This window comes from Malaclemys terrapin, chromosome 2, assembly GCF_027887155.1.
Source record: "Malaclemys terrapin pileata isolate rMalTer1 chromosome 2, rMalTer1.hap1, whole genome shotgun sequence".
Classification (NCBI taxonomy): domain Eukaryota; kingdom Metazoa; phylum Chordata; order Testudines; family Emydidae; genus Malaclemys; species Malaclemys terrapin.
The window spans coordinates 37,234,469-37,260,907 of record NC_071506.1 but is presented as its reverse complement, the minus strand read 5'-3'; the positions used below and the strand labels follow the sequence as shown (position 1 = coordinate 37,260,907).

General features: G+C 45.5%; 1 protein-coding gene across 4 annotated transcripts in view; it reads left to right on the top strand.

Moving 5' to 3' along the window:
• Positions 1-22,811, top strand: part of GRHL2 (grainyhead like transcription factor 2) — a 114,663-nt gene extending 91,852 nt beyond the window's left edge. For 3 of the 4 annotated variants that reach the window (XM_054018247.1, XM_054018245.1, XM_054018243.1), the window contains exons 12-16: positions 273-304; positions 2,127-2,221; positions 7,069-7,154; positions 17,081-17,145; positions 18,642-22,811. In XM_054018247.1, coding sequence (XP_053874222.1) covers positions 273-304; positions 2,127-2,221; positions 7,069-7,154; positions 17,081-17,145; positions 18,642-18,756 — 393 coding nt within the window. In that variant the 3' untranslated portion in view covers positions 18,757-22,811. The remainder of the gene's footprint in view (positions 1-272; positions 305-2,126; positions 2,222-7,068; positions 7,155-17,080; positions 17,146-18,641) is intronic. The other variant, XM_054018244.1, reaches the window with a different exon arrangement.
• The last annotated feature ends 3,628 nt before the right edge of the window (positions 22,812-26,439 follow it).

Genomic DNA, 26,439 nt, shown 5'->3' with positions numbered 1-26,439 from the left:
TCCTAGCGATTGGAAGAATGATGTAAACCAGACTGGAGAAGATTCTTGTCAAAATACATTGAGGTACCTCCATTGTGGCATACACAACAGCAGTTGTTCTAATCCACATTTTCTTCAGGTCACAATTAAAACCATAGACAATTGTTTTATACAAGGGGCAAAAAATTAACAGATGCAAAATTCAAACTGTGTCTCTTTTCCTTTTTTGAGCTCTTCCATATAGCGGGTATCTATGCTGCAGCAATAAACTTGTTCCTTTTCCACCCCTACAGGTTTGCTATAACATAGACGACGAGAGAGAAGGGTAAGACATTTATTGCTTTGCGATAAAGTTTTGCAGCCAGTAGTCCAAACCCTTGAAAATCAGGCACGCAACCACAGAGTCAAATAAACAAGAACCATTTTTTCCTTCCTGTTCTGTGTTCATAACTTGTGGAGTTGAGAAGGCAAAGGTTTTTTATTTTGACTACTGTTTTCCGCCACATGGGCTGGCTTCTTTTTATATCTGTTTATTTTTACAGTCCATAATAAAATAGTGCATTAAGCAGGAAGGGTCATCACAAGGTCAATACAATGTACTGGATCATAACATAAAATAATAATTTTACATTTATATTAGTACTGTACCTTCCACCTTAAGGAAACTCCAAGCCCCTTTAAAATTTTTCCATGTAGGAATTGCTTAAAGCACCATTGAAAAGCAAGAAGCTCTTGAGTGGAAGATAGAAGCTGTTTAATAGTGCAGAGCAACACGTGACGCAACTGTGTAGGAGAAGAAGTGGATCCATGTCCAATACAAATGCAGAAGGATTTTAAGTCGGCTGAATATAGTTAGGTCAGCATGTTGGGGCTGACTCCCCTACTCTTGCAAACAAAATGGAATTTTTAATGGTACCAAGTGGCCCAGTCTCAGTTTTGACTTATCCTGAAGATTGTAGATCCACTATCATAGTGCCCCCTAGCAGCATGCAGAAGCATTAGCTCTCTATGAGTGTAGAGGAAGAATGCCCCCTACTTAAACACCACAATAATTTCCTGCAGCACCTTTGGTTTCTCTGGTGTCTCCCAACCAGGAACTGACTGTTTGAACCTGTTTAAATATGGTGAGATCACAGTTGGAAGTTTAAAGGTTGCAGACTGCAACCACAACCCCTTTCCATTCTACAAGTTATGAATTCTCTGCATTAACTTCATGTTCCTCCTTCCTTTCTCTATCTTTTGTACAAATGAGCATGGTGTTGCCTTTTAAACAAGTGTAAAGAACAGGAGTTTGGAATACTATTGAGCAAGGCTCGACCATATAAATTGCAGAGTATTATTGGCCAAGAGAAGCAAAATCTTACATTCAAACTGATGGCATTTCTCTTTCTGTCTGTCTGTTTGGATATAATGCAATAATGCTTCCAATAACACATTCAACCAGGTCTGTAATTGTCTACAGATCAAAAAATTGGTTGACGGCAGCCATTAATAGCTTCCAGCATAACAATACCCCAGTCTCATCTCTGCCTATCTTCCCAACAGAGTTTCACATGTTGACACCTTCGATGATTTATCTCCCAAACAGAAGAAAAGGAATAAAATGTGGGGTGGGGAAGGTGAGATGGGGGGCATACAGAATCCCAGCAGGGAAGGAGAATGGAGAACCTGGTATGGGGAAGGGGGAAATGAGGGAGAACACAGAGCCCTGGCATGGGAGTAAGGGGGAGATGTGGTGTGTAGAGTCCCTGAAGGGGGAAATGAGGAGATAGTGGGGGGCATACCCTGGCATGGTGGAGTCCTTGATATAGAGGAAGGTGGGAGAGTGACTGTATAGTGACATCAGCAGCTAGGTCTTTCTTTTTTCATGCTCCTTCCTCATATGTTTAAACAGATATTGGCCTTTGTAATTTGTATTTAATATTGGGAAATATTTACCTGACATAGTCATTCTGGGAAATTCAAGAGGCTTGGATAGTTCAGAGAAGGATCAGGATCTAAATCCTTGCAGTTCTTGCTCTACCATTCCTTGAGACGCTAGTGGGAGTTTTGCTTGAGTATGGAGTGAGATATAAACTGTCACTGTTGGCTCCTCTCTTGTTGGAAGGAGAGTATTATGACAAAAAGGCTGTTTTGTTATTTTCTAGTAGCAGCATCCTGGTTAAAAGGATGTTCCGGCCTGTGGAGGAGGAGTTTGGCCCATCGCCTTTGAAACAAATGAAAGAAGAAGGACTGAAAAGAGGTAATAATTAATTATCAGGAAAATAAATGCACTGGTCTGCATTCTTCACTCATGCAGTCTAGGGCAGTGGTTCTCAAAGCCAGGCCGCCGCTTGTTCAGGGAAAGCCCCTGGCGGGCCGGGCTGGTTTGTTTACCTGCCGTGTCCGCAGGTTTGGCCCATCATGGCTCCCACTGGCCGCGGTTCACCGCTCCAGGCCAATGGGGGCTGCGGGAAGCGGCGTGGGCTGAGGGATGTGCTGGCCGCCCTTCCCGCAGCCCCCATTGGCCTGGAGTGGCGAACCATGGCCAGTGGGAGCTGTGATCGGCCAAACCTGTGGACGCGGCAGGTAAACAAACCAGCCCGGCCCACCAGGGGCTTTCCCTGAACAAGCGGCGGACTGGCTTTGAGAACCACTGGTCTAGGGTGAACCAGAAATTACTCAAATGAAAAGCAGTGGCATTACAATGGTGTAAAAATAGAGTAAGTGACAGAAGAATGAGGCCCACTGCCACCACACCAACTATTATACAAGGAGAATTTCTAGAACATGCTAAGGGTAATCAATAGGTACTAGTTTGCATGCTATCTTGAGAAGGGATAGACAAATGTGATTGTATAAAATATAAACTGTCCAGAACGTTTCCCAACCCTTGAAACAGACTTTGAGGTTCAAAAAAGTTCCCTTGACAAATCCTTCACTATTTATTTTTCATTTGCATTCATCTTAGCACTTTCTTGTTCTGGATAGGACCACAATACAAAGGACACAATACACTGGGTCAGATACAGACATCCAAGCTCCTGCTGACTTTACTGGGAGATTAGCCTGAGTAAAAACTGTAAGGATTTAGTCCAATGAGAGAGCTACTTTCATGAGACTTTCAGTCAAATATTGCTGAAGACTCCAGAGGTTTGAATAGTTCGGATCAGTCAAACCTGCCAATGTGTTGAGATCGTGAGTGTGTGTGTGTGTGTGTGTGTCCTTGACAATATTAAGACAACAAAACACTGAGATGTGCTACACATCGGTGTCCTTTCACCTTTCAAGGAATGTCTCTCCATGTGCTTAGATCTGTGATCTTTCTTTTGCTGGCCATGGTGGTGATGTACATGAATCTGTGAAGGGTACCAGATGTACCAGGTAGATGCTGTTGTCTGCTTAGAATTAATGAGCAGAAAGATTTTTAAAAATCAAAATGAAAATGTGAGATAAGCCCAAGTCAAAGACTCAGATCTGACCAAACTGAAGCCCTGGTCAGTTCAGATTTGGGGGTGTTGGCACCACCCATTGAAAGCAGAGGGGCCAGCTACCAGGGCTGGGTGTGAAACCCTTTTCTCCCTACATCCTGGGCCCAACAAAGAATTCCCAGCTAACAGCATGGTGAACTAGCATGAGAGAGATACTTGCTTTGATTCCTTCAGTTGAGTGATTAATTTATAATATGGTTCAGGAAGATCACACAGGCATGCACATAGGAGCCATTGTTGTACAGCTCAAAACACCTGTGTAATTCTTGTTCTGTGATTTGTTGTTTTAACGTTATTCAGGATTCACAGCTATGTCAGGATGAAGAATTCAAAACATAAAACATTTTAATGGTGACAAAATTTGAACTAATTAAAGCCAGCAGCCTCCAGCTGCCCTGTTCACATCCCCGTTCATGCAGTGCTACCCAGAGGTTTTACTTTGCTGGTCCCAAGCCAGGCCTCTTCCAGCTTGCCTTCCTGCCCTGGCAGACTTTCTGCAACCTGTCTCAGATTCTCCATCCTGAAGAATGCCTTGTCTTTCTAGCTTATGTCTCTCAAGAAAATCACTCTAAATTACACTAAAATAGTTTGGATTTGTAGGGTCGTGTGAGCTGTTCACATGGAACACAAAACCCACCCTAAAGTCTTGTCTACACTGAGCATTTGCACTGATGTAGCTGCACTGGTACAAACCCCAAGTGGTAAGATCCACGAGCGCAAAGCACATCTTTACTTGTGTAAACCACTTCTCCCTCTTTTTTGTTGCATAAATCACATCTCCCGTCATTGTAAATTATCCATAACCTACGACACAACACATTGCACTGATTTGTCACACCTTGGTTACTTGTATCATACCTTGGCAGGTTTGAAGGCTGAGAGGCATGAGGCTAAGATTTTCAAAGTGGGTGCCCAAAGTTAGGCTCCTAAATTCCTTTTTTCTTTTTATGTGGCATCTCCATTACTGGAGGTTTGCCCCCATGTTAGCCCATTCTGTACAGCCCTCTGCTAATCTCTTTGTGGATGATCAGAGCTTTTGATCCGCACAAGGTACCACATCATCCATCCAAGATCATCTTTGCCTGCCTCATGTTCTTCTGCCAACTACTTTCCCTTCCAGTTCCCATAAACGTGCATCACCTGCTGAACCCCTTAAAATGCTTCCTGCAAATTGAATCTTTCTTTTCATAAGGTCTCAGTATTTGCTGAGTTCCAGTCATCTCCAATAGTTTTTCATTGATTCTGCAATCTATCCATTATCTTTTCAGAATTCTTCCATAACATCATAATTCAAATTCATATTTAGACACCTAAATTAGTGGCCTGATTTTTCAAAAGAGCTGAACATCCCAGCAGCTTTGCTTGACTTCAGGGGAGCTGCTGGGTGCTCAGCATTTTTGAAAATCGGGCTGTTTATTTAGACACCTAAATATAGATTTAGGAGTCTACCCATAGGGACCATATTTGAAACTCTTGGACTTAGAGCATTAAGTAACACAGTGCAATCCAAAGCTGGGAAGACAGTAGGTACTGAATATTTAGAGCTAGGAATAGATAGCTTAGAGGTTACAGTTTTTCTGATTTGCCCCTACACACAGCTCACTGTCTATTACTATATCTAGCCTGTCTTTAACACTGTGATTTATCCTTGGTAAGAGAGACTGGCTAGATGACATGGAAATAGTGACAGTATGATGGACACTTAATCAGATGTGATAAGAGATGTTTGAATCACATAACTGAGTGAATCAATGACAGAATTCCATTCACGCCACTAAAACACCATATATTTACAACTCCATGTTCTATGTACACATAGCAGTGATTCAGGTTCCCCATTATCCCTGTAATTGATCCTTCGTTCAACATAATGTTCTCTGACATTCTCAGTACAGCAAAGAGATTTAACTTTAACTACCCTAACAGTAACATTTGATTGAGTGATTTTCCCCCTTTCAGATATAAGCTGAAAGTTACATGGGAACTGTTTCGAGTCACCAAAAAGCCATTCTTGAATAAGCAAATCGTGTTACTACATATCATCAGATAGATTAGGCTCTCTACATTTCACTATTACATGGATTTTTAAGGCTTTTACCCATCCCTGGGTGCACTTTATATGGTTCTATAGTAAGGTCCTTAACATTGCTAAATACGAGGAGCAAAAACATCATGATCCCCTGAAGCCCAGTTTTAAGGCAGAGAATGGACAGTGATCTTGACAGCTAAGTATGAGCTCATTTCAGTCACCTGAAAGCCCGGGCAAAGAAGTTGCAATTCTTCCTAATGTGTCCATGTTCACACTTAAAACATATTTCCAATGGGAATTAAAGCTATAGCAAATACTCTTCTGCCTCTGTCTTACAAAGGAGGTGATTCTACTGTAAAATTAATATAATCTGGTGAAAAATATCCTCCAGACTCTAAGGGTTAAAAACTAGTCTCTCTTTCTTGTATTTCCAATTTGTAGGTACAAATAATGGCTGGTGCAGTTTGTCACATAGACCTCTAAGTATCTGGTAGAATATGTATATGTGCATGTAATATACATTAATTGATATCGAATTTCCTGGTAGTTTGAAATAAACTGTCCCTTTAGAAAAATAGTTATCAATACCTTACACTTCTGTCTAAAAAAGTTTAACCTACTGCAGTTACAAGTAACACCTAAGATTCATATAAGTGAAGAGATTAGACAAAGAAATGTGTTTTTCTAATTTTCAGTTTGTTTACTTTGTACCTGTGTCAGCACTTTGTGTAGAGTCTGTTTCACTGTTTCCCCTTTTATCTGTGAGGGTGTTTAGCACAGCAAGAGGGGAGAGAAAAAACATCTAGATCAGACAGGAAACTATGATTGCAAACCCGCAAAAATTGGCAGGGGTCTGAGGAGGAGATTTTCAAAGGCACAAAGGGCAGGTGAAAATCAATGGGAAGTAAGTGCCTAACTGCCATTTGTGCCTTTGAATAACTCCCCTGTAGTGCCTGAAATTACTTTTAACTCATTCTGTGAAATTGACTAGATTTCATTTTGAGGGTGCACATTTAAGGTTGCCAAAATGGTAACATCAAAGAATGTTACTTTTTTTTTAAACTTACTTTTTTCTCAGGGTATTGGCTAAAGGCAAATTTAATTTACGAAGTAGACGTGCCTTTTCTGAATTCCTTTTCCTAGCCTTTTGGCTAAAGGTTAGAGAGGTGCAAATCTTATAAAGAGGTTGCAGAGAGAACTGGTTATAATTTCAGTTGTTTGATCCCATGATTCAGCCCAGGGACTGAAAATCTACAAAGCAATAGCTCAAATGCTCTTTAACGGGGACTTCACATATTTCAATAAAACTATTAACTAATCTTAAATTCACAAAAACATGGATTCCTCAAAAATTTAATGTAATTGGTTTAATTTTCTTTGTGTGTTTCCAAACCAGCCAATATGCCTCCTGCAAGTTTACATCAGTGTTTACAGGAGATGGTGTTATTTTTTAACAACATCATCTGGCTTTCATTATTTGTGTTGATTTGTCATTGATTCAAAATTAATATTTGGCTTCCTATTTAATAAGACGTATTTCATCTGCTCAGTTGTCTGTGCCTGCTCCAAATTTGATCCTTGCTCTTTCAGTGCTTCTGTATGTGAGGAAAGAGACTGATGAAGTGTTTGATGCTTTGATGCTAAAGTCACCCACAGTGAAGGGGCTAATGGAAGCGGTAAGTATCTCACATCCCTACCTTATTAATCTTCCACTGAAAGAAAAATCTTGAGATTCTCAAAGTATTACTTAGACAGAACACATAGTGCACACACAGCCATCCTCATACATATTTAATTGCTTCATAAAGACTTTTTGGAGCATGCCTCCTTATCTGAAATTCACTACTGTCAGCAGGTCAATGAGATAAGACTAATTCCTACAGCTGATTTATGGGTCTTGAGAAACTGAGGTAATTAACAAATGCCTGAAGAAGAAAATAGGGTCAGACTGCGTGTTCCGACATGCCTCCTATGCAAGAGAGATTCAGAGCTCTTTAAACCTTTGCCTGTAGCAACTGCATGTGTGTCCACTGCTAATGCCTTTTAACCTTAGGATACTGACTGTGAATATCCCTTTTCCTAGGGCTTTTGTGGGGTTGCTCTGCTGGGGGTGAAAGGATTGTTAATGGTTACTTGGCAAGAGCCAGTCCTCTCCTCTCCTCGATACCTTCTGCCAGCAACTCCCTTTCTTTTCCAGCCTTCCAAAATGACCTACCTTCCCTTTATGAACTGCCTGCGCCCGCTCTACTTCTCTGATTTGGCTTTGCTGCTACTTGCAATCCAGTGATCCCTGATCAGCAGTGGACACCTCCAAATTTAAACCTAGTTTGATGACCTGGCACCAGTCAAGGTCACATTGTGAGGTCTAGTGAGGTGCAGGGAAGACCCCAGAGTGGAGAGGGGGATGGAAAATGTCAGATTGCCAGTGAGCTGTGGGTGGGGTGGCTGGGTGAGGCAGGAAAGTTAGAATTTGGGAGGTTAGAATTTAGTTAAGAAGAGAAATGGGAAGGGGACAGGAGCACCAACTTAGAGCTTGTTTCCAGCTCCTCAGCTATGAGCACTAAAAAAAGTACACTGGCACTGTCAGCGTTAATGTTGGGCTTGTTCTTGTATACGGCCCAACAGCAGAGGCCTAGAACGAAATGTCCTGGGTTACAGTCCCCTGTAACGGGCCAGTAGCAGGGGAGAACAGATGGCTGGCTAATGAAGTAGTTCTAAGGGCCCTGAAAAGTTTGCTGTCTAATTAATAATGTTATAACAGGATCTGATCTTGTCGTTGTAGCTGGGCTCCAGTTGTGTTATAATCAATTTAGACCTAAACGTCCTCTTCATCTCTGTGCCTATTCCCTAGGCAATGTGCATTTGAAAAGATAGCAGAAGTAGCTCAGAGACAGAAAAAGTTCCTGTTTCCTGTCCACGGGCATGGCTGTGGGTTCAGTATTATTTTTAGCACTGATGGAATCTAGTCTGGGAGTGAAATGTTCATTTTAGTGATCTTGAACACTTTCGGAAAACAGACATTCTCATTGGTAGGCAGAATGGTGGTATGATGGGGAAATCCATACCAAACGCTGTTTATTTGCATGCACCATGTATTCTCCCCACAGTCTTTCCAGCACTTCATTTTATGAGAAGGTCATTTGTAATTTTACACACTCTAAACTCAGTAATAAGGTTTGACAGAATAAGGCTCACACCCCTGAATAATGAAGGGTTCCCTGAGTGATCCTAATTCAAACTCTGCTTTTGTATTTACAAGATATACATTTTTTTTGTTCATCACACTTCCTGGTCTTTGGCGTTCTCCATATTTTCCATGACACTTGACAGTATTTTCTCAGACTTAGGGTTTGTTTTATTCTTCTCCTTCCTATCACTTTCCAAAAGAACAGTCAATTTCCTACTCAGATTACTCTTTTCTGGGGAATAGCTACCGTCTCATGTTTCAGAGGTAGGCGGATTCAAAGACAAATGCAAATATTCGTCCTTTCTACGCTTGCCTTTTACTCGAGGCACTCGTGGTCAGCAGAGAACAGTTACATGCATCAGTAGTGTCTAGAAAAAAAGATCAGCAATCACAAAACACTGCGTTCCTGCTGATTGCTGACCGTCAGGGGCCTAATTCTGCTTTTGCTTGAGTTGATTTCAAAGCAATGTAATTCCATTGATTTCAATAGAGTACTTCCAGAATTACACTATGTAGGACCAGAAGGGGCCATTTGCTTTATTCTAGCTGCAGAGGGAAAAAATCAGGCATCTCCCAAGCAAGGAATATCTCTCCCATGGTTACTAAAAAGTAACAAATGAACCCAGTAGAGTCTGTTTGGACAAAAATTGGAATGTAATGGGTACTGTCTGAGTGCAACTTCCCCATGGAGTCAGCTGCGCTGCAGAGAGAGGGCAGTAATTTTAACTCCCAGCCAGAGAGGAATCAATACACCCCCCAGCCAGCCGGCCATCCTGAACTGGCCTGCATGCTTTGTAGGCTGTGCTGGTAATCTCCAAGACCCCAGTGGAGCAGGAATTGCAGGTCACATTGCCTGTGCCACTGTATCCCTGCTACCTGCTGCTACAGGTTGGCTTTCCTCTGCTGGGTACCTGCAGCCCAGGGAGTCAACAGAGTCCAGTTAGTTTTAGTGAAATTCTCCCCTCCCTGTGAACTCCAGACCAAAGAGGTGTTTTGCACCTCTGAACAGGACAGGGGTGGGCAAACTTTTTGGCCCAAGGGCCACATCTGGGTATGGAAATTGTATGGTGGGCCATGAATGCTCATGAAATTAGGGGTTGGGGTGCAGGATGGGGTGAGGGCTCCAGATGGGGGTGCGGGCTCCGGGGTGGAGCCAGAAATGAGGAGTACAGGGTGCGGGAGGGGGCTCTGGGCTGGGACCAAGGGGTTTGGAGGGCAGGAGGAGGATCAGGGCTGAGGCAGGGGGTTGGGGCATGGGAGGAGAACAGCGGTGCAGGCTCCAGGCAGTGCTTACCTCAAGCAGCTCCCAGAAGCAGCAGCATGTTCCCCCTCCAGCTCCTATGTGGAGGCGCAGAGCCCCCTGAAACATACCACTGCTTTCGGGAGCCACGGCAAACGCGGAGCAGAGCAAGCCCCTGACCCCGCTCCCCAGCTGGAGCGCTGGAGCGGGGCAAGCCCCAGACCCTGCTCCCCAGCAGCAGCTCGAGGGCTGGATTAAAACATCTGATGGGCCCAGGGCTGGCTTTAGGAAGTGTGGGGCCCAATTCTAACATTTTTGGCGGGGCCCCGGCAGGGATGACTTAAAAAAACATGTTAAAAAAAACCTTTAATTTCTTAGCAACCAGTTCCCTATAAAAAGTTCTGATTTAAGGGATGTGCCACAGTATGCATTTTTTGTACCAATAGGGTTACCATACGTCCGTATTTTCCCGAACGGCAATTTAAGAACCAAAAAGCCTGACATGTCCGGGAAAATACAAATGTATGTTAACCCTACCTAAAGTTTTTAAAAAGATGGGCCTGAACATGTGTGGGTCCCCGCCACTCCCTGGGGGTGTGCTAAGGTGACCAGATGTCCCGATTTTATAGGCACAGTCCCAATTTTTGGGTCTTTTTCTTATATAGGATCCTATTACCCACACCCCCTGTCCCGATTTTTCACACTTGCTGTCTGGTCACCCTAGGGTGTGCACATGTGTGGGTCCCAGCTGCTCCCTGCCCCCCTCATTGAAGCAGGTGTGCAGGGTTACTGCCCTGGGAACTGCAAGGCACCAGTGGACATGGGGCTGACTGGAGGTAGGGTCTGGCTGCAGGCAGGGCAAGGGGTGCGGGGCTGGCTAGAGACAGAGGGGTTTGGGATGGGCTGGCTGGCTTCAGGCAGGGCTGCAAGGGGGTGCGGAATGGGTTGGCAGGGCTGGAGACAGAAGAGTGCGGGACTGGCTGGCTTCAGGCAGGGGGGTGCGGCAGGGGTTAGCTGGAGACAGGGCAGGGAGTGCGGGGCTGTCTGCAGGCAGGGCAGGGGGTGCAGAGCTGGTGCGGGCAGGGGTGTGGGGGGGATTGTCTGGCTTCGGGCAGGACTGCAGGGGTGTGTGGCAGAGGTTGGCTGGAGACAGGGTAGGGGGTGCGGCAGGGGCTGGCTGTGGGCAGGGGGTGCAAGGCTGGCTGCAGGCAGAAGCAGGGCAGGGAGGCGGGGCTGGTGCAGGCAGGACAGGGGGTGCAGGGCTGGTGCGGGCAGGGGGTGCGGCAGGGGCTGGCTGCAGGAAGAGCAGGGAGTGGGGGGCTGGCTGGAGACAGGGCAGGGGGTGCGGAGCTGGCTGCAGGCAGGGGCTGGTGGGGCAGAGCAGGGGGCACGGGGCTGGCATGGGCAGGGGTGCAGCAGAGGCTGGCTGCGGGCAGAGGGTACGGGAGCAGGGGTACCACCCTGTACGGTAAGTGTCCCCTCCTCCAGCCTCCCCCACCAGGGTAGCAGCAGCAGCCCGGAGCTCAGGGTCTATTTAAAGGGCCCGGGGCTCCCCTGCTTCCACTGCACCAGCCCTGTAAATAGCCACCGGAGCCCTGGGGAAGCGGCGGGGCTCCGGGGGCTATTTAAAAGACGGGACAACAGAGGCAGCTGGAGCCCCCCCGCTACCCCAGGGCTCTGGGGGCTATTTAAAGGGCCTGGGGCTCCCCTGCTTCTACCGCCCCGGCCCTTTAAATAGCCAAGGGAGCCCTTGGAAAGCGGCGGGGCTCCGGGGGCTATTTAAAGGACCGGGGCGGCAGAGGCAGCTGGAACCCTGGCCCTTTAAATAGCCCCCAGAGTCCCCCGCTATCCCAGGGCTCTGGGGGCTATTTAAAGGGCCCGGGATTCTCCTGCTTCTACCGCTCCAGACCTTTAACTAGTCAAGGGAGCCCTGGGGAAGCGGCAGGGCTCCAGCGGCTATTTAAAGGGCCGGGGCAGTAGAAGCAACAGGAGCCCCGGACTTTCAAATAGCTCCCAGAGCCCCGCAGCCCTACCCCAGGGCTCCAGCAGTGGGGTTCTGGTGGCAATTTAAAGGGCCGGGGGCTCCAGCCCCTGCTGGAAGCCCCAGGCCCTTTAAATTGCCCCCTGGGGAAGCTGGGCCACCTCGATATGGTGCACCGGCTCTTGCCGGTATGCCGTACCGGGGCTTGGGCGCGGGGCCCTCTTAGGGGTGGGGCCCGATTCAGGGGAATCGGTGGAATCGGCCTAGAGCCGGCCCTGGATGGGCCGGACATGGCCCGCAGGCCATAGTTTGCTTACCCCTGGAACAGGGATTGGTGGAGTGAGGAGATATAATCCACTGCACAGGCAGGGGACAGGCAGAGGAAGAGAAAGATTAAACAAAAACAACCAAAACCTCTAAACTAACATCATCCTCACGGCTTCTCCCTTTGTCCCGTGTCTTATGTCAATTTACATTCAGACAGCAAACTCCTCCGAGCAGGGACCCCGTCTTTCTTTATGTAAACACAGAGGGCGCTATTTGTGCTTAACAAATTAGTAATAGAAAGAAAGATGTTTAAAGATAGTGTTTTAGGCCAATATCGGCCTATGTGATATCAACAGATCGCTTACTCAAAAGACTATAAAGTGCCAGGGATGTTTTTTTAGCTATTTAGGAGTCTCGTTCATTGTTATAGTAAAGAAAGGATAGCTCTCACTATTAAGGATGGTTCAAAAGTTAGCATTTTCTGTTAAATTGCAAATACTGAAGTTACTTCACTCAGGGCTTGTCCACATGGTGTGTTAGTCCACACTAGAGGGGTGTAAATTCTAGTGCACACTAGCGTGTAGTACACCAGCGGGCAAAGTGGACCCTGCTAGTGCACACTAAAAGTTCCCAAGTGCACATTAATGTAGTCCCATTTCAAACAGTACTACGTTAGCTGGCATTAAGAAACTTTTAGTGCACACCAGCAGGGTCCGTGTGGGCCAGTTAGTGCCCAACGTGCTAATGCGAACTAGAATTTACATGCCTCTAATGAGGACTAACATGCCACATGGACAAGCCCTTAGTTATCTGAGGCAATTGGCCAATATTTTAAGGGTGACCACTCGAACTAGGAGCAATGAGGTGAAATACAGGAAGGGAATATGAAGGCTGAATGTTAGGAAAATGTTCCTAACAGAGAGGTCTATTCTAATGTATTATAGTCTCCCTGAGGAAAGGGTAGAAGTCCTATTATTTGGGTTATTTATAATGAGACTGGTGATAGCTCCAGAGAATATTCTGCATGCTAGCCTGCTTTGGAAGGATCCCTACACTAGGATCCCAACTAGCCTGCTTTGGAAGAGGGTGGTAAATGAGATGCCCTGACAGTACATCTCTAAATTCTCTGATTCTATAACAGGCCTTTAGGATTCTAGCACGTTTGCTGTGGCTGCTCATTTTCAGAGCCTTCTGAATCAGAGGCTTTCCCATAACCCCACTCTGAGCCCTGCCTCCATAGTTTACTATTCTAAGTAGTTGGCAGAATCTTTAGTGGTTCCTGAGAAATGTGCTTAATTCAGTCAACTTCAGGTATTTCCCAAAGCCCAGTAATCCAGATATGTTATATAAATCCTGCACCTGCCCTAGGGTTTGGCAAACAAGGCATTCCCCAAAGTATCTCCTAATAATATACTTAGACTGGGACATCCCAAACCACTTCCAAAAACATGTGATACTTGTATCTTAGGTCCACTGAGGCTTCCCAGGAAAGCTTTGCCTTGGTATGTCTGGTATGCTATGCATTAGCTGCTGTCAAACGGCCTTGGGACAGGGAGATTTTTCTTTTACATGTTTGCTTGACATTTTCGATAAACATTGCCGTGGGACAGAGATACAAATTCAGCAACTCTTTCATGTAGCTGTGTTAACAGCTTGTTAAAATATTGACATTTAAGACATCATTAGGCTTCAGAGTCAGCTCCCCAGTGAGGTAAAAGGGGCAGTCCATATCTATCACAAACCTATTATTTGAGCCTGTCTGCAGACTCAGGCAGACACTGCTGCACCACTTTACATTTGAGTAACATGTTCAAGGATTTCTTCACAACCAACAGGAATAGAGTCTTAATGGTTTTTTTCAAATGAAAGTGTAGACTTGGGAACACACGAGAGCAGCAGCCACTTACCTGATATTATCTGACCCCTGGTCACTACTTAACAAGGATTGTGGGATTCTGTGTTTGTACAGTGCCTAGCAAATTGGGTCCATGACTCGAGCTCCTAGGCGCAATGGTAATACAGATAATTACTAATAAGGGGGAAGTAAAAGGAGGAAATGGGAATACCTCTGAGAATTTAATGCCTGGAAATGGCAGCTACTCTTACGATTTTCTTGCTTCTTCTTGAGTTACAGTGACAGGGCAATTTGCCTTGAGTGTACTTTTAAACCTTCCCCCCTTTTAGCAATCAGACTTAGACACTTTTTCTATCATTTCTGTTTTTCATTTCAGCTAAATTACTTTTAGAGCTTCACCTTTAAGCCTTAATCTGCTGTCTCTCTTTCTTCCCTCCTCTCCCAGACAGTATGCACATATATAGGTATGTTCCCCTCTTGACGCACCCCCTGCCTCTTTGGAGGAGAATAAAAAGCAGTTAAAGAGCTTTCGAGTAGCAATACTGACTGTGATTAGTTTGATAAGGATACTGTCTAAGCCTCCAATTCTGCAACGTGAGCTACATGCCTGCAGCAGCCCACCTGCTTAGGTCACAATGCAGGATTGGAGTCTAACTTTGCAAGCAGTTACATGCTGTTAACTATGGATAGTAGATAATGTTTTCACCCCTCAGCTCACACACAAACCTCACCTCTCAAGCTTTCTTCACATTAGCAGAGTGTTAACTGTTTTTTAATGCAAATCAGTTTAGAACATCTTCACCATCCTCCTATGAACAATGGGCCTGGCCCTGCAAGCTGCTGCATGGCCCTGGGAGATACTGAGAACCCACATTCGCATGGAAACCAATGGGAATTGAGAGTGCTCAGAATCTTGCATGATCTTATCAGCGTTACCCGTGTCCTTTCTCTCTCCTACCCCTCTTCATGTTTGATAAACCCACCTGTTATGTTTTGTTTACTTTAGATTGTGAGCTCTTTGGAACGGTGACTGTGCTTTACTAAATGGCTGTAAAGTGCCTAATGCAATGGGTCCTTGATCCTCATGGAGGCCTCTTGGAGTTATTGTAATACAAATGATAATATGGGACCAGGCCTAGCATTAGCACATCCAACCATTTCCAGAGGCAATGAACCATGTCAGAGCCATGATTGAGAGCAACCAGCCTGACAAAGCACAACCCTAATAAAATTGACAGTTTGCAAATTTCGCATGGAAACCACACTGCCAAAATTTAAACTGCATCACATTCCTTATGGGGTGTAAAACCAGAAGTGTGGATGGCACCTGAATCTCTTATCAAATCTCCCTGATCTAGTCTTGCAGTTCCTACCAGGCCCATTGTCAGAGCGGCCAGACACAGCCATTTGCAGTGCCCAACATTTTTTATTGGTCCTGCAAAATCCAGGAATTATACTATATATTCTTGAGTGCCATCTGCTGGTGCCTTATCTATTAGCTTCTACACAACACCCATCATGTCCAAGCACTTCTCAGATAAATTAGATCAGTCTTTCAATGGCCCTAAAGACTTCCTAGGAGGCTCTAGTCATGATCACTTCTTGATGTTAGGAAGCCATGTTTTGATTTTTGTCGTATCATTTTCATTAACTCCTGAGACTGCCCTTGGTGCTGGAGTACTGGGTATTTGTTGCTCTTCATTCTCTATTTCACAGCAATTATGCTCATTTAGCTTTCGAAAACATTCCATTTTCTCAAAGTCGTGCTGAACGCGCGCACACACACACACACACACAGCCCCCTACCTAGGACTTTCTAGTGGCTAATGTCTGACAGTCTTTACTCAAAATGAATTTTTAATTGTGCATTTCACTTCTCTAATACAGCAGAGAATGAATTATTTAGTTGCAACATAATTTAATTTCACCTGGGAGAGGGCAAATAGTTTGCCTGGATGCTAGTGGCATCCTCTTGCCTGGAACAGTTTGTGACAGAGACACTCTCTTTGACATAATTATTTTCCCCTTTGGAACAATCTGCTTTTGCCCTTCCTTTAAAGGAAAAAAGAGACACAGCGTTCCTCCCCAAAGAATGAAGTAATAATTCTGAAATGCAATTGGTACAAGATTGATGAATACTGGAATTACTATCTCCGTAAACATTAAATGGGTTTATCGTGGCATGGTTTATGCTGTTATAATGAGCATGAAAGGAGTTACCAGTGAACTGCCACGTACTGCAAAGGGCTGCCTAAAGCGTTATAATGGAGTGGATTTGTCCTTGGTAATTTCAGTTAGCTAAGATGTCATCCTTCAAAAGTTCTCTTGTACATTCTGGTTCACACATGGATACATCTCAAGAGATGTTTTTGAAAGCCTTCTAGTTTAATGAACTTTTCTGATGTGCCTCAAGGAGTCAGACTACAGCTGGTTCAAAATTTCAACAAAAAAATGAAATTTGATGAAAAATGAAAATGTGCACACGTCTTTTTCATTGGTCAACCAGTTCTAATCCAGGTTGTGGGTGATCCAGTGACAGCCCATCTTTCATTCTGTGGTTAAGGTGTCCCTGCAGACTTGTGCTGCAGGAATGGATGCTGGGAGCATGAGCCCCCTGCACTGAAAACCACCACTGTCAGCAGAATGACAAATTGCATTTGATTGTGTGGAAGGTATATTAATGGCCTTGCTAAATGCACAGATGTGACCAGTGACAAGAAATGTTAACTGCTGGAGCAGAGCACTAGGAGGAACTCTTAAACTGCTTTGGTGGGTCGCACTCAAAGGTGATTATAGTTACCATGTTTCTTGGTGCTGGACTGATGAGTGTTTTTATAAAAATCTAGTTATTTAGGATTATCCCTCTCCAGAGCACAACAGTCTTCAATTAGGCCACATTGTCCATGAAAGTAGGTTGGTGGTGACCCTTTTAACATGGGGAAAAATATATATATTTGCTAAAAGAGTCTGCATGAGTTGATGCTTCAATATCTTGTCCTAAAGGTACAGAATGTTTGTCCTATTCCTCGTTTATCTTTCATTCTTGTTGTTGTCGTTGTTTAATGATTTCAGATATCTGAGAAATATGGGCTTCCAGTAGAAAAGATTGCAAAACTTTACAAGAAAAGCAAAAAGGGGTAAGAGAAAGTAAAACCTTAATTAATCATTATGATTTTTTGGTACAGTACTACCCAGAGACTGCAGCTACGATCATGGCCCCATTGTGCTCTGTGCTGTACAAATACCTAATAGGAAGCAAGTCCCTAACCCAAATAGATGACAAAGGGTGAAAGATATTGAAAAAGTTGATCTCTAGTCTGTGTCTGGAGCACGTAGTTTCAGTATTTAAGGACTGAATGGGGAACAGCTGGGTATCAAGCCCATAATGGGGTGAGAGCAGAGTCCTGTGCAGACCATCTATGTAATCTTTATGATTTACTGGCCTATTGCTTCTCCAGCCTTTAACTAGTGGGTGCATTCAGAATGGACTTGGCAGGATGTAGAGTTTCCTGGGAATAGTCTATGGCCCCAGAGCTGAAAGTTTAACAGGGAGCTGGTAGTTGAGGGATGGGCAGAGCTACGTTCAATATTAGAACATTAGCTGAGTAACTTTAGACCTTTTACAATGATTCAAATGTACCAATATTTTAAAAACAACCAACCTCCCACCTCCCAAACCTTAATGTCCTGACTTCCAATGTTTACTTTGAAATAACGACAATATTCTAGTAATGTCATTTTAAATTAATTGGCATCTATTTACAGCCTTAATTCTACCTGAACAAAGTGTTCTGTGGGGGAATTTCGATGGCTTCCAAAAAAATTCCAGTTTGCTTTTTAAGTCAGCTTCTTCCTAACACCATATTCAGCTGTTACATTTCTTAGAAGAAGCTATTTTTGTCGAAAAGAATGAGGAAACATGTTACAATCTCACATACAAGCTGACCTTTACGCCAGCCCACCACATGTGGTGTGGCTCAGGCTTCACACCCAGCTACAAATCATTTCCAAAAGATCATTGACTCACACAGCAGTAACCCTCCATGTGTATATACAGCAGGCTGGGGTAGCAAGATGCATTTGGGCAGACCAATACCTGTGCAGGCAAATACGAGCTACCGGGCAAGGAGAGTGGGGAAGCTTCATTAGAGTTGCATGATGCAGAAGCTTTGGCTGAAGCTCTACTTTTAGGTAGTTTATAAACTCCACAGATGTCCTGCCCCTTGCAGCTCTCTTTTGTCCTGCAGAGCTTATAAGTACTACAGGAGACCCAGCTCTGACAGCTTCCTCTAGTCCAGAGGCTATAAGTAAAGAAAATAAAGCAAACAAACTAAATCCATTCTCCCACCCCATTGAGATTTCATAGTGCATGGCTGTGGGAGGGGAAGGGAGAAGGAGGGGTTGAGAGAGGGGGATATTCTGTTCTCTTCAGGAAGTGGAAGAGATTTCATCAGTGGGACTCTGAAAGAGATCGCTGTATGTCCCTTATAGCCTCCCGCCCACACAGTTTGGGGTCAATCAGGATTAGGTAGTGAGTACACCTAGCCAGGCAGCATTGCTTTGGGCAAGTGTGCAGAATCTTCCCCTTGATTGGCCATGTATGTAAGAATACTGATTTCTTCATTTTCACCAGAATCTTAGTAAATATGGATGATAACATCATTGAACACTACTCCAACGAGGACACTTTCATCCTGAACATGGAGAGCACCGTGGAAGGCTTCAAGATCACGCTGACTGAGATCTAGCCTAGCTCAGGGCCCTTTCCTGAGGAACCACAGAATTTCATCCTTGTTGTGAAGAAGAACATTCCCCAGGACCCTGGCAGACTTGTCAACGCTGATCAGAGAAGCTGTTACAAAAATGCATTGAAAATATTGCCCACTCTGTTATTCAATACTAAAAACAAACCCAACAAACAGTGACTTGAGTCTGTTAAGCATGAGGCCACACATTCACTTGACCCCTTATTTATTGCTCCCCCCTCTTCAATGTACAAGCGATTATCAGACCAGTTACCCACAGCTCATGTGAAATAGCAACTTTTGAACCCAGATGTTAAAACAGCACAAAAGCACCCTAAAAGGGAAAGGAATTGTATTGGTCCAACTTGGGAAATCTGATTGAAATCCCTTTAACGATAGCCCCCTCCACAATCAATTGCCAGAAAATCTGATGCTACTAATTGGTGCAGTGCTAAAGATGGGGAAAGTGGCCAACTGAATTCACCTGCTCAAAATGATGCCTATTGCTCTGTAGTGCATAGTCTTGCCAAATACCTCTGGTAGTTCTCTGCATGTAGCAATGAGGACGTGTAAGTAAGGCATTCATCTATATTGTAATTTGTAAGTAAGCTGGAAAAAATACCATTTTAACCTTGTATATAATGTTTATAATATGCAATAATATATTTTAACCTACTGTACATGGGCATGTTTACTGCCACTGTGGTTTTTTGTGTTTGGATTAAGGGTGAAACGAGTCTCTCCTTTCCGAGAGGTTTAGATTTCTGCAAACTGCTGAGAGGTGAGGCGGTGCTGGGAAGCCCATATTCACATCTGAGTCATGAGTTTGGTTCAGTATTTATACTGGAATATTTACAAGTATCAGGCCAAATTCCTCCCGGGTGTAACTCCATTAACTTCAAAGGGCTAAATTTGGGGATGAATTTGGTTCATTGCCTCTAAAAGTCGAATGCACAGCAATTGTTTGGTGGCTCTATTGGTGTGTGTCTATTTTTTTCCTCCAAGACCCTTTCCTTTCTGTCTCCATGCGGGTCCATTTCAGTCATGTTGTTGCAATGGCCACCTACAGAAATGTTTACCCAGGCTAATGGGCCTGATTCTCTCTTGCTTTGCACCTCGTGTTGTCATTTCTATCTGTGCAAAGGTGGGTGTAAAATGCTGCCAGTCTGATCTGGTGGTATTAACACTTGCTTTGTACAGATGTAAGCTCCCAACCCTGCACACATGCTTAACTGTACTCATGTATGTAGTCCTATTGACATCAATACTTGGCAATAGTAGTTCAGCATGTATGTAATCATTTGCAGGACTGGAACCCAGGCAAGGTTCAGGGGAGAATCAAACCCAACATATCCAGAATCTGCTTTTTGCTGTATTTCTGTCTGCGCTGTAGATCTTCTATTTTTTCTGTTTCCCCTCCCCAGCTGCAGCTTGCTCTCCATTAAGTAGTGCTGAATGGTGTGTCATGGCCTTTTCACACCACACACAGTCCTACATGGCTGCTTTTCTCACCCACCTGTGACGAGGTATAAGAGTGGACACTCTGAGGAATAGGAATTGTGTGGTATTTGAATTTGGCTTTTGTTTGGAGCAAGGATCTACCCTGACTTGGGCCAGATCTCTATTTCTGAGTCTTCATAAAAAGAAGTGAATTCTGGCAGGTTAGATTCAGGCATGGGTATGATGCACAGTCCTACCAAGTTGTTGGATTTGTTCTTGTATTTTTCTTTTTTGAATGGAAGAAATGTTTGGAATTCTAAGACATCTCACAAGGGCCCACTGGGGCTATGCATGTGCTTAAAGTTAAGCCTGTGGGTAAATGTAAACAAGCATAGGAGCCCTTTGATATCAGGCAAGCTCTTTTATCTGTTTTACCCATCTGTGGCTTTTGATACTAGACTGTTTAGCAATACACATCAATGGCAGATGTCGATGGGGATTCTGGATTCACCACATAGTTGACATAAATAAAGAAAGGCTCAGCAAAACCTGCACATGTAGCATCAGCGCTTGGGTTAATAGTGGACTTTGCATTCCCTCCCCCAGGAATGTGTTTATTCCTTCTCGCCTGCATAACTGAAATGATATGAATGTCCTGTGGGTTGCAGTGTGTCCCATTGTCCTGGAGCACTGCTGCTGGCTAGCTTAGGACGGGTGAGAACTGCAGGGTGTGAACAGGGGTGAGACAAAACATCTTTCTAATCCCAGGCTCGGGAGCTGCAGCTTGTGCACAATCTGCAAAAGGGAAGGAGCATCCAAGGCTAACTGAAAAGATTTTGTAAAAGACACTTTAAAATAAAGTGTTTAAGATGCCATGACAGTGACAGGACAGCCAAATCCTTCTGGCTTTACTCACACAGGTAGCCTTCCTGACGCTAAAGGCCTCTTTGGATGAGTACGGCAAGCAGGATTTGGCCCGATATAGAGACAGGTTTAACAATGACTAATATAGCTACATTAAGCAAATCTGCTAGTCATTTCTTCTTTAGCGTTACTGAGCTGAAGTTTAGGGGGCTCCAGTGGATGGCATCACAAGCACCTAAAGCCTTACAGAGAACACAGCTTGCTGCCCTGCTTTAGGTTTTAGTGACAGCATGAGTTGTGGAAGGAGAAACACAGGACCCTGAACTCTGGTCTTGACAGGTTATAAGCGTGCTGGCTCATCTTTCAGGGCTTTTCGTCAAAAGGAGGAGTTCAAGTCACAGGAAGGCCCAGTGCCAATAACTCACAAATCCTAGAACAGTGGGAGAGCTCCTCTGGCCAGTCTAAATATCCATTACACAGTGGTTCAAAGGCTTCAGCTGGCCCAGAAAAATACCATGCATTTATTTACATTCATACTGGTTAAAACATGTATCCTTCATCAAATCCTATGATGAATAATGTAGCTTACATTTAAAATTTGCTCCTAATTTAAATGGGAGTGAGATTTGGCAATGGTGCAGCAGAGGACAAAAATGCCTGTGTTAGCTTGCTGGTTTGGGTTGGGTTTTTTTTGGCACTTTGTGGTTATTGGTTTAAAAGAACAAAAATCTCCTCCTGCAAGCGAGGCGTCCTGAATATGAGCTAGTGGAGGCCGAAAGGCAGCTTGTTCATGGAGCGCTTTACACTAAGGGCAGCTTAGTGTTTCCAGCTGTTACACTAGTTTTTAAACATTCCAACAGGACTGTGCGTAGAAGCTGTCCCAGAAGCTATAATGCAAGCAGTAATAATTCCTGAGCGGTCAGTGGTTCGTTTCATAAATTTGTTTGTATAGCCGTCCATTGAATGCCTTATTATGAAAGCCAAACTATGCAATAAAAATCTAAAGTCTGCTGCTGCTCCAACATATTTCAGCTGCTTAAAGCCCAAAGCAAGTGCATAGAATCGTAACCCCTGTTTTGAAGGCTACATTTTTTGTTCGTGGGGAAAGGGCGCCTCCTCCTCCTCCTCCCCCCTCCCCACAAGATTAGCGATAACTACAGTTTGGTGAGGTTTGGAGAATTTTTGCCACTGAAGGGCACACACACAGAAAAAAATTGACTTTTCGTCCTTGTGTGTATCTCCTGCTCGCTCGTCTCTTGCACCATGTGTTGATCAAGGAACTACAGATGATATTGTTTCAGACACCGTTCCTGTTTATTTTCCTCTATTTAATGCTATGGATTGTTTAAAAGTTGCAGATTGAGTGGAACTGATGGCTTCAGTGCTAGCAATAAAAACGAAGCTGCACCACTTTTTCTGAATGCAGCATGTAGTGTGACATGGAACTGGAAATGAATGCGCTTCCTGAGACTTTTAAAGTGTAAAGTATGTAAAATGTTTATTCCCTTCCCCACTTCCTTTAAATTGTGATAAGATACAAACAAGTGTGTTTGTGCCAAATTTTGTGACAGCCCCTCTCTCTGGCAAGCAAGGAAGCTTTATGTATAAACAGTGTGCGTTTATATTAAGGTAATAGCTCATGTAACTTAATAGTGTTGTAAATGGGAGAGGGGATTGCTAAACTATAAATACAGGTATTTTATTTTTTTGTACATTTTTCAGAAGGAAAATAATAAATATTCATATGTAAGAGATACTGGTGTCCAAGAGGTTCATTGGTGTATACTGAATTATTAGGTACTGTTTTTCCATTTCCTCTTTGTGTCTCTAAGAAACTTTCCAGAAAAGTAGAAGTAGCACTTATTATGAAGGAATCAAGAGGGGCTGATGAAAATACAAATTATTCAAGCTCTGGAGTCAATACTCATGTATTTATAAGTAGGGACTGGAAGTCACAATATCAGCCTTAATCCATGGGCAGCAAAGCACAGTATTACACTGGTGTAGTGTTTGATTCATGTGCTGAGGCCCCGTGAGTTTCATAAAACAAAGTCAGCGAATGTGGGCTAATTGCATGGGGCACTGCCCCAAGCTCCATAACAAACAGATGCACATTTTTAAAGCTGATTGTCATGCTGGATCTGCTAAGCAGGTGACTCCAACTCCCATTAACCCTCTTCCCCTTGCACTTTTCCTTCCTCCTGGCCAGGTGGGAGGAAGGACTCTGACTAGGAAGGGATTGGGCAAGCCTGGGAGCCAGGAGCTATAGAGAAGCGGCATACTGAGAGGAACCCCCAGGAACTGTATGCAGAGCCTGTGCCTGCCTGATGTTACAGCTGGATGCAGATCTCTGAGGGACTTATGGGAGAGCAGCAGCAGCTGGGCAGGGAGTCAGTGCAGCAGGGCCCCAACGAGTGAGACTAACTGAGTCTGGCCTGTAACCCAGCAAGCTCCTGACTGGACTGGAGAGGCCCCCCCCGGGCATTAGGCCCAAAGATCCCTGCTGCTCAGTTGGACCGCCCCAGAGACTTTAACATTTCTCACATGAACGGTGACTTTTTAAGGCTCTGTACCTGGAGTATTTGCACCCTTCCCTGCCAGTCCTAGTAAAATATCTTTTCCATTAGCCATACATCTGAATGGGACCCACCATGGCTAGCATCTGTAAGGCCTAGCTGCTGAAGCACCTACAGTACTTACTTCTGAGCTGCAGTATACCTCATATGCACGTAACACCCCTAGGGCTTGGTGTATGCCAGCATTGAGCCATTATAATAATTACAGTTGGCAAAAGTCCCTCTTCCCGTGTGTGCAGTTTGTAAACTGCTTTTCTGTTCCCTCTGCTTTTTCAGTCACTGTCCCAAAAGCCACAGCAGGGGTGTGTACATGAGCAGCTCCATCTGCTGAATGGGGCGGAAGATGGGTCCATTGCTTAGGGCAGTAGCCAGAAAAGCTCGGTTCACGTCCTTGCTCTTCCATGGCCTGCCTGACCTTGGGCAAGTGCCACCAAGGGCCATAGGCAGACATTGCAATAACTTTTAGGGCATTCACGACCCTGAATTAGGCACCAAGACTCCTAATACAGTGCGGGGGGAGGGGGAGAGCTAAGCATGGGCTTCACAAAAGCCAGCACACTGAGTTGAGAGAAACCCACGTTAGCCAATGGAAGATGCCAAAGAAGCTGGATGTGTCCTAAATCCCGCCTCACTCTCAAAGAATTAGGCACTTAAGTTGGGCTGCAGGGAGGTGTCTGTCTCTGCTAGTGAGTCTCAACCATGACTGCGCCTGGAGTTGGGCTTGTGAAGAATAGGAGGACCAGTGGTTAGGTACTTACTTGGGATGTAGGAGACCCCATCCTTCCAGGCTGCTTCTATCTGACAAGACGGGCGCTGAACGGGGGGGCTGGGGACTCCCGCCTGGCCTGGCCAGTGCATAATGGCGGCTGGGGGAGACTAAACCTCCCCAACCATCGTGGGGGTGGGGAGGGAGGCAGTGGGAGATGAACGCATGGCCCCATGGGACCTGTACCCAGGGGACCTAGCCAATTTGGGGCCCTGGAAAAATTCCCCCCCCCCACCATGTCCCAGGAGCGGGGGGGCATGAGAGCAGTGAGCCGGAGCATGGCCTCGGCCGGAAGGGGGCGGGGGCCGGACGGCTCGGCTGGAAGAGGCAGGACAGGGGCTAGCCTCCCCAAGGGGAAGCTTCACCCACCGCCCATGGTCTCCTGCCTCTCAGGAGAGTGTGCAAACCACTAAACTAGGGGCTATTCTGACGTGGGGGCTCCCTCAAGCTCTCCTGCTGAAGCCTTTCAATGGCGGCAAACTAATTAAAGAGTCGCTGGGCCAGCAAGTGAGACTGCCTCCAGCCTGGGTTGGAGGGGGAGGAGGCATATCTAGCAGGTGGAAGACCCATGATCCAGTGCCCCTGCTCCAATGACACGTTAATTAATTAGCCAACGAGCAATAGTTTCCAAAGGTGAGCCTGAGGTTGCTCCACATCAGATTATCCCATAGCTCAGTGGCCAGAGCACTCATCTGACAGATGGCAGAGCCCTGCTTAAGTCCCTTCTCTTAATTAGGCAGGGGGAGAACTGACCGGGGGGAGGAGGGGAGAGGGTGAGTGTTCTAACCCTCTGGGCTAAAGGTTATGCGGGGGCTCGCCTTTGGCGGTTCTGTGTGGCATCAGGAGGTCTCTGAGCATGCCCGGCACATCAGGCCCTGCAGGCAAATCAGGTGGAGGCACATCTTTGTGAATTGCTCTGAGGCTAAGGCCTCTGGCCTCCTGGCGTGACACTGCAGAGCACAAGTCTAGAGGCAGAACCATAGGTGGACAGGAAACTTTTACAGCAAAAATAATAGGCGCTGGCTGGGTTGGGTGGCAGCTGAGCAGTGATGCCAGTGAATGCCTAACTCAGGGATTTAGGTGCCTAACATGACAGATGGGTGCCTAAGGCCCTTTGTGATGCTAGCCCTTAGTTCTGCTGTGCCTTAGTGCCACATTTGTAAAATGGGGATAACAGCACTGCCCAGCCTCATGGGTTGTGAGGGTAAATCCTTTAATGACTGAGAGGCGCTCATCTATGAGGGTAATGGGGGAGGGCGGGGTGGTGGTGTCAGTACCTAAGATAGTGCTAGCCATGACTAGAATTATGTGCATAAATGCAGCACCACCAGCACATAAACATTCCCTAGAGCCTTAGACTGCCTTGATGAGAGTTAGTGCAATGAATTTACTGCCCTGTAAATCAGCTGCATGTTGTGTATGTATAAGCTGCTTAGCAGCTTTCACACTAGGCCCAATCCAGCTTGTGGCTACTATAAGGCCAAGAGCAGCTGCTGACTGCATCCTAATGGCATTTCCCCCCCACCGCCCGCAATACTGCAGCCCTGAGTCACCTTTCACACTGGTATGCACTGGGCCAGAGGGTGCTAAAACTATCCTCAGGGGAAACTAAATCTTCCCCCTTCGTGCCCTTCTGACCGTGCATCAGTGAAGTGGGGGGAGATGCAGGGTCACACTCCCCCCCTCCCCCCAGATTTCTGCCTTCCATTTGGCAACAGCTAAATGTTCTGAGGGGACCCATTCAGAGGGGCTGCTGCAGCCTGACCCACAGAGAAGTGGGGGTGAGCAAGGCCTCAGGCTGCCTCTGGCCACGACGCCCAGCACCAAGGAGGCAGCAGCTCCCTGTGGTGGCAGCATTCTCCGTGTGTTTGTGCTGCACAGGGAGGGAGGCGGCAGCAGGGCGGATGGCTGCCCCCCTGCCAGCTACTTGGGGCTGCTTCTCTTTGTGATGCTGTGGTGACACAGACCCTGCCTCTCTTTGGCCAACGACCTGGTCCCAACCACTATCCTTTGTGCGGGGGGGGAGGGGGCATCTTATAG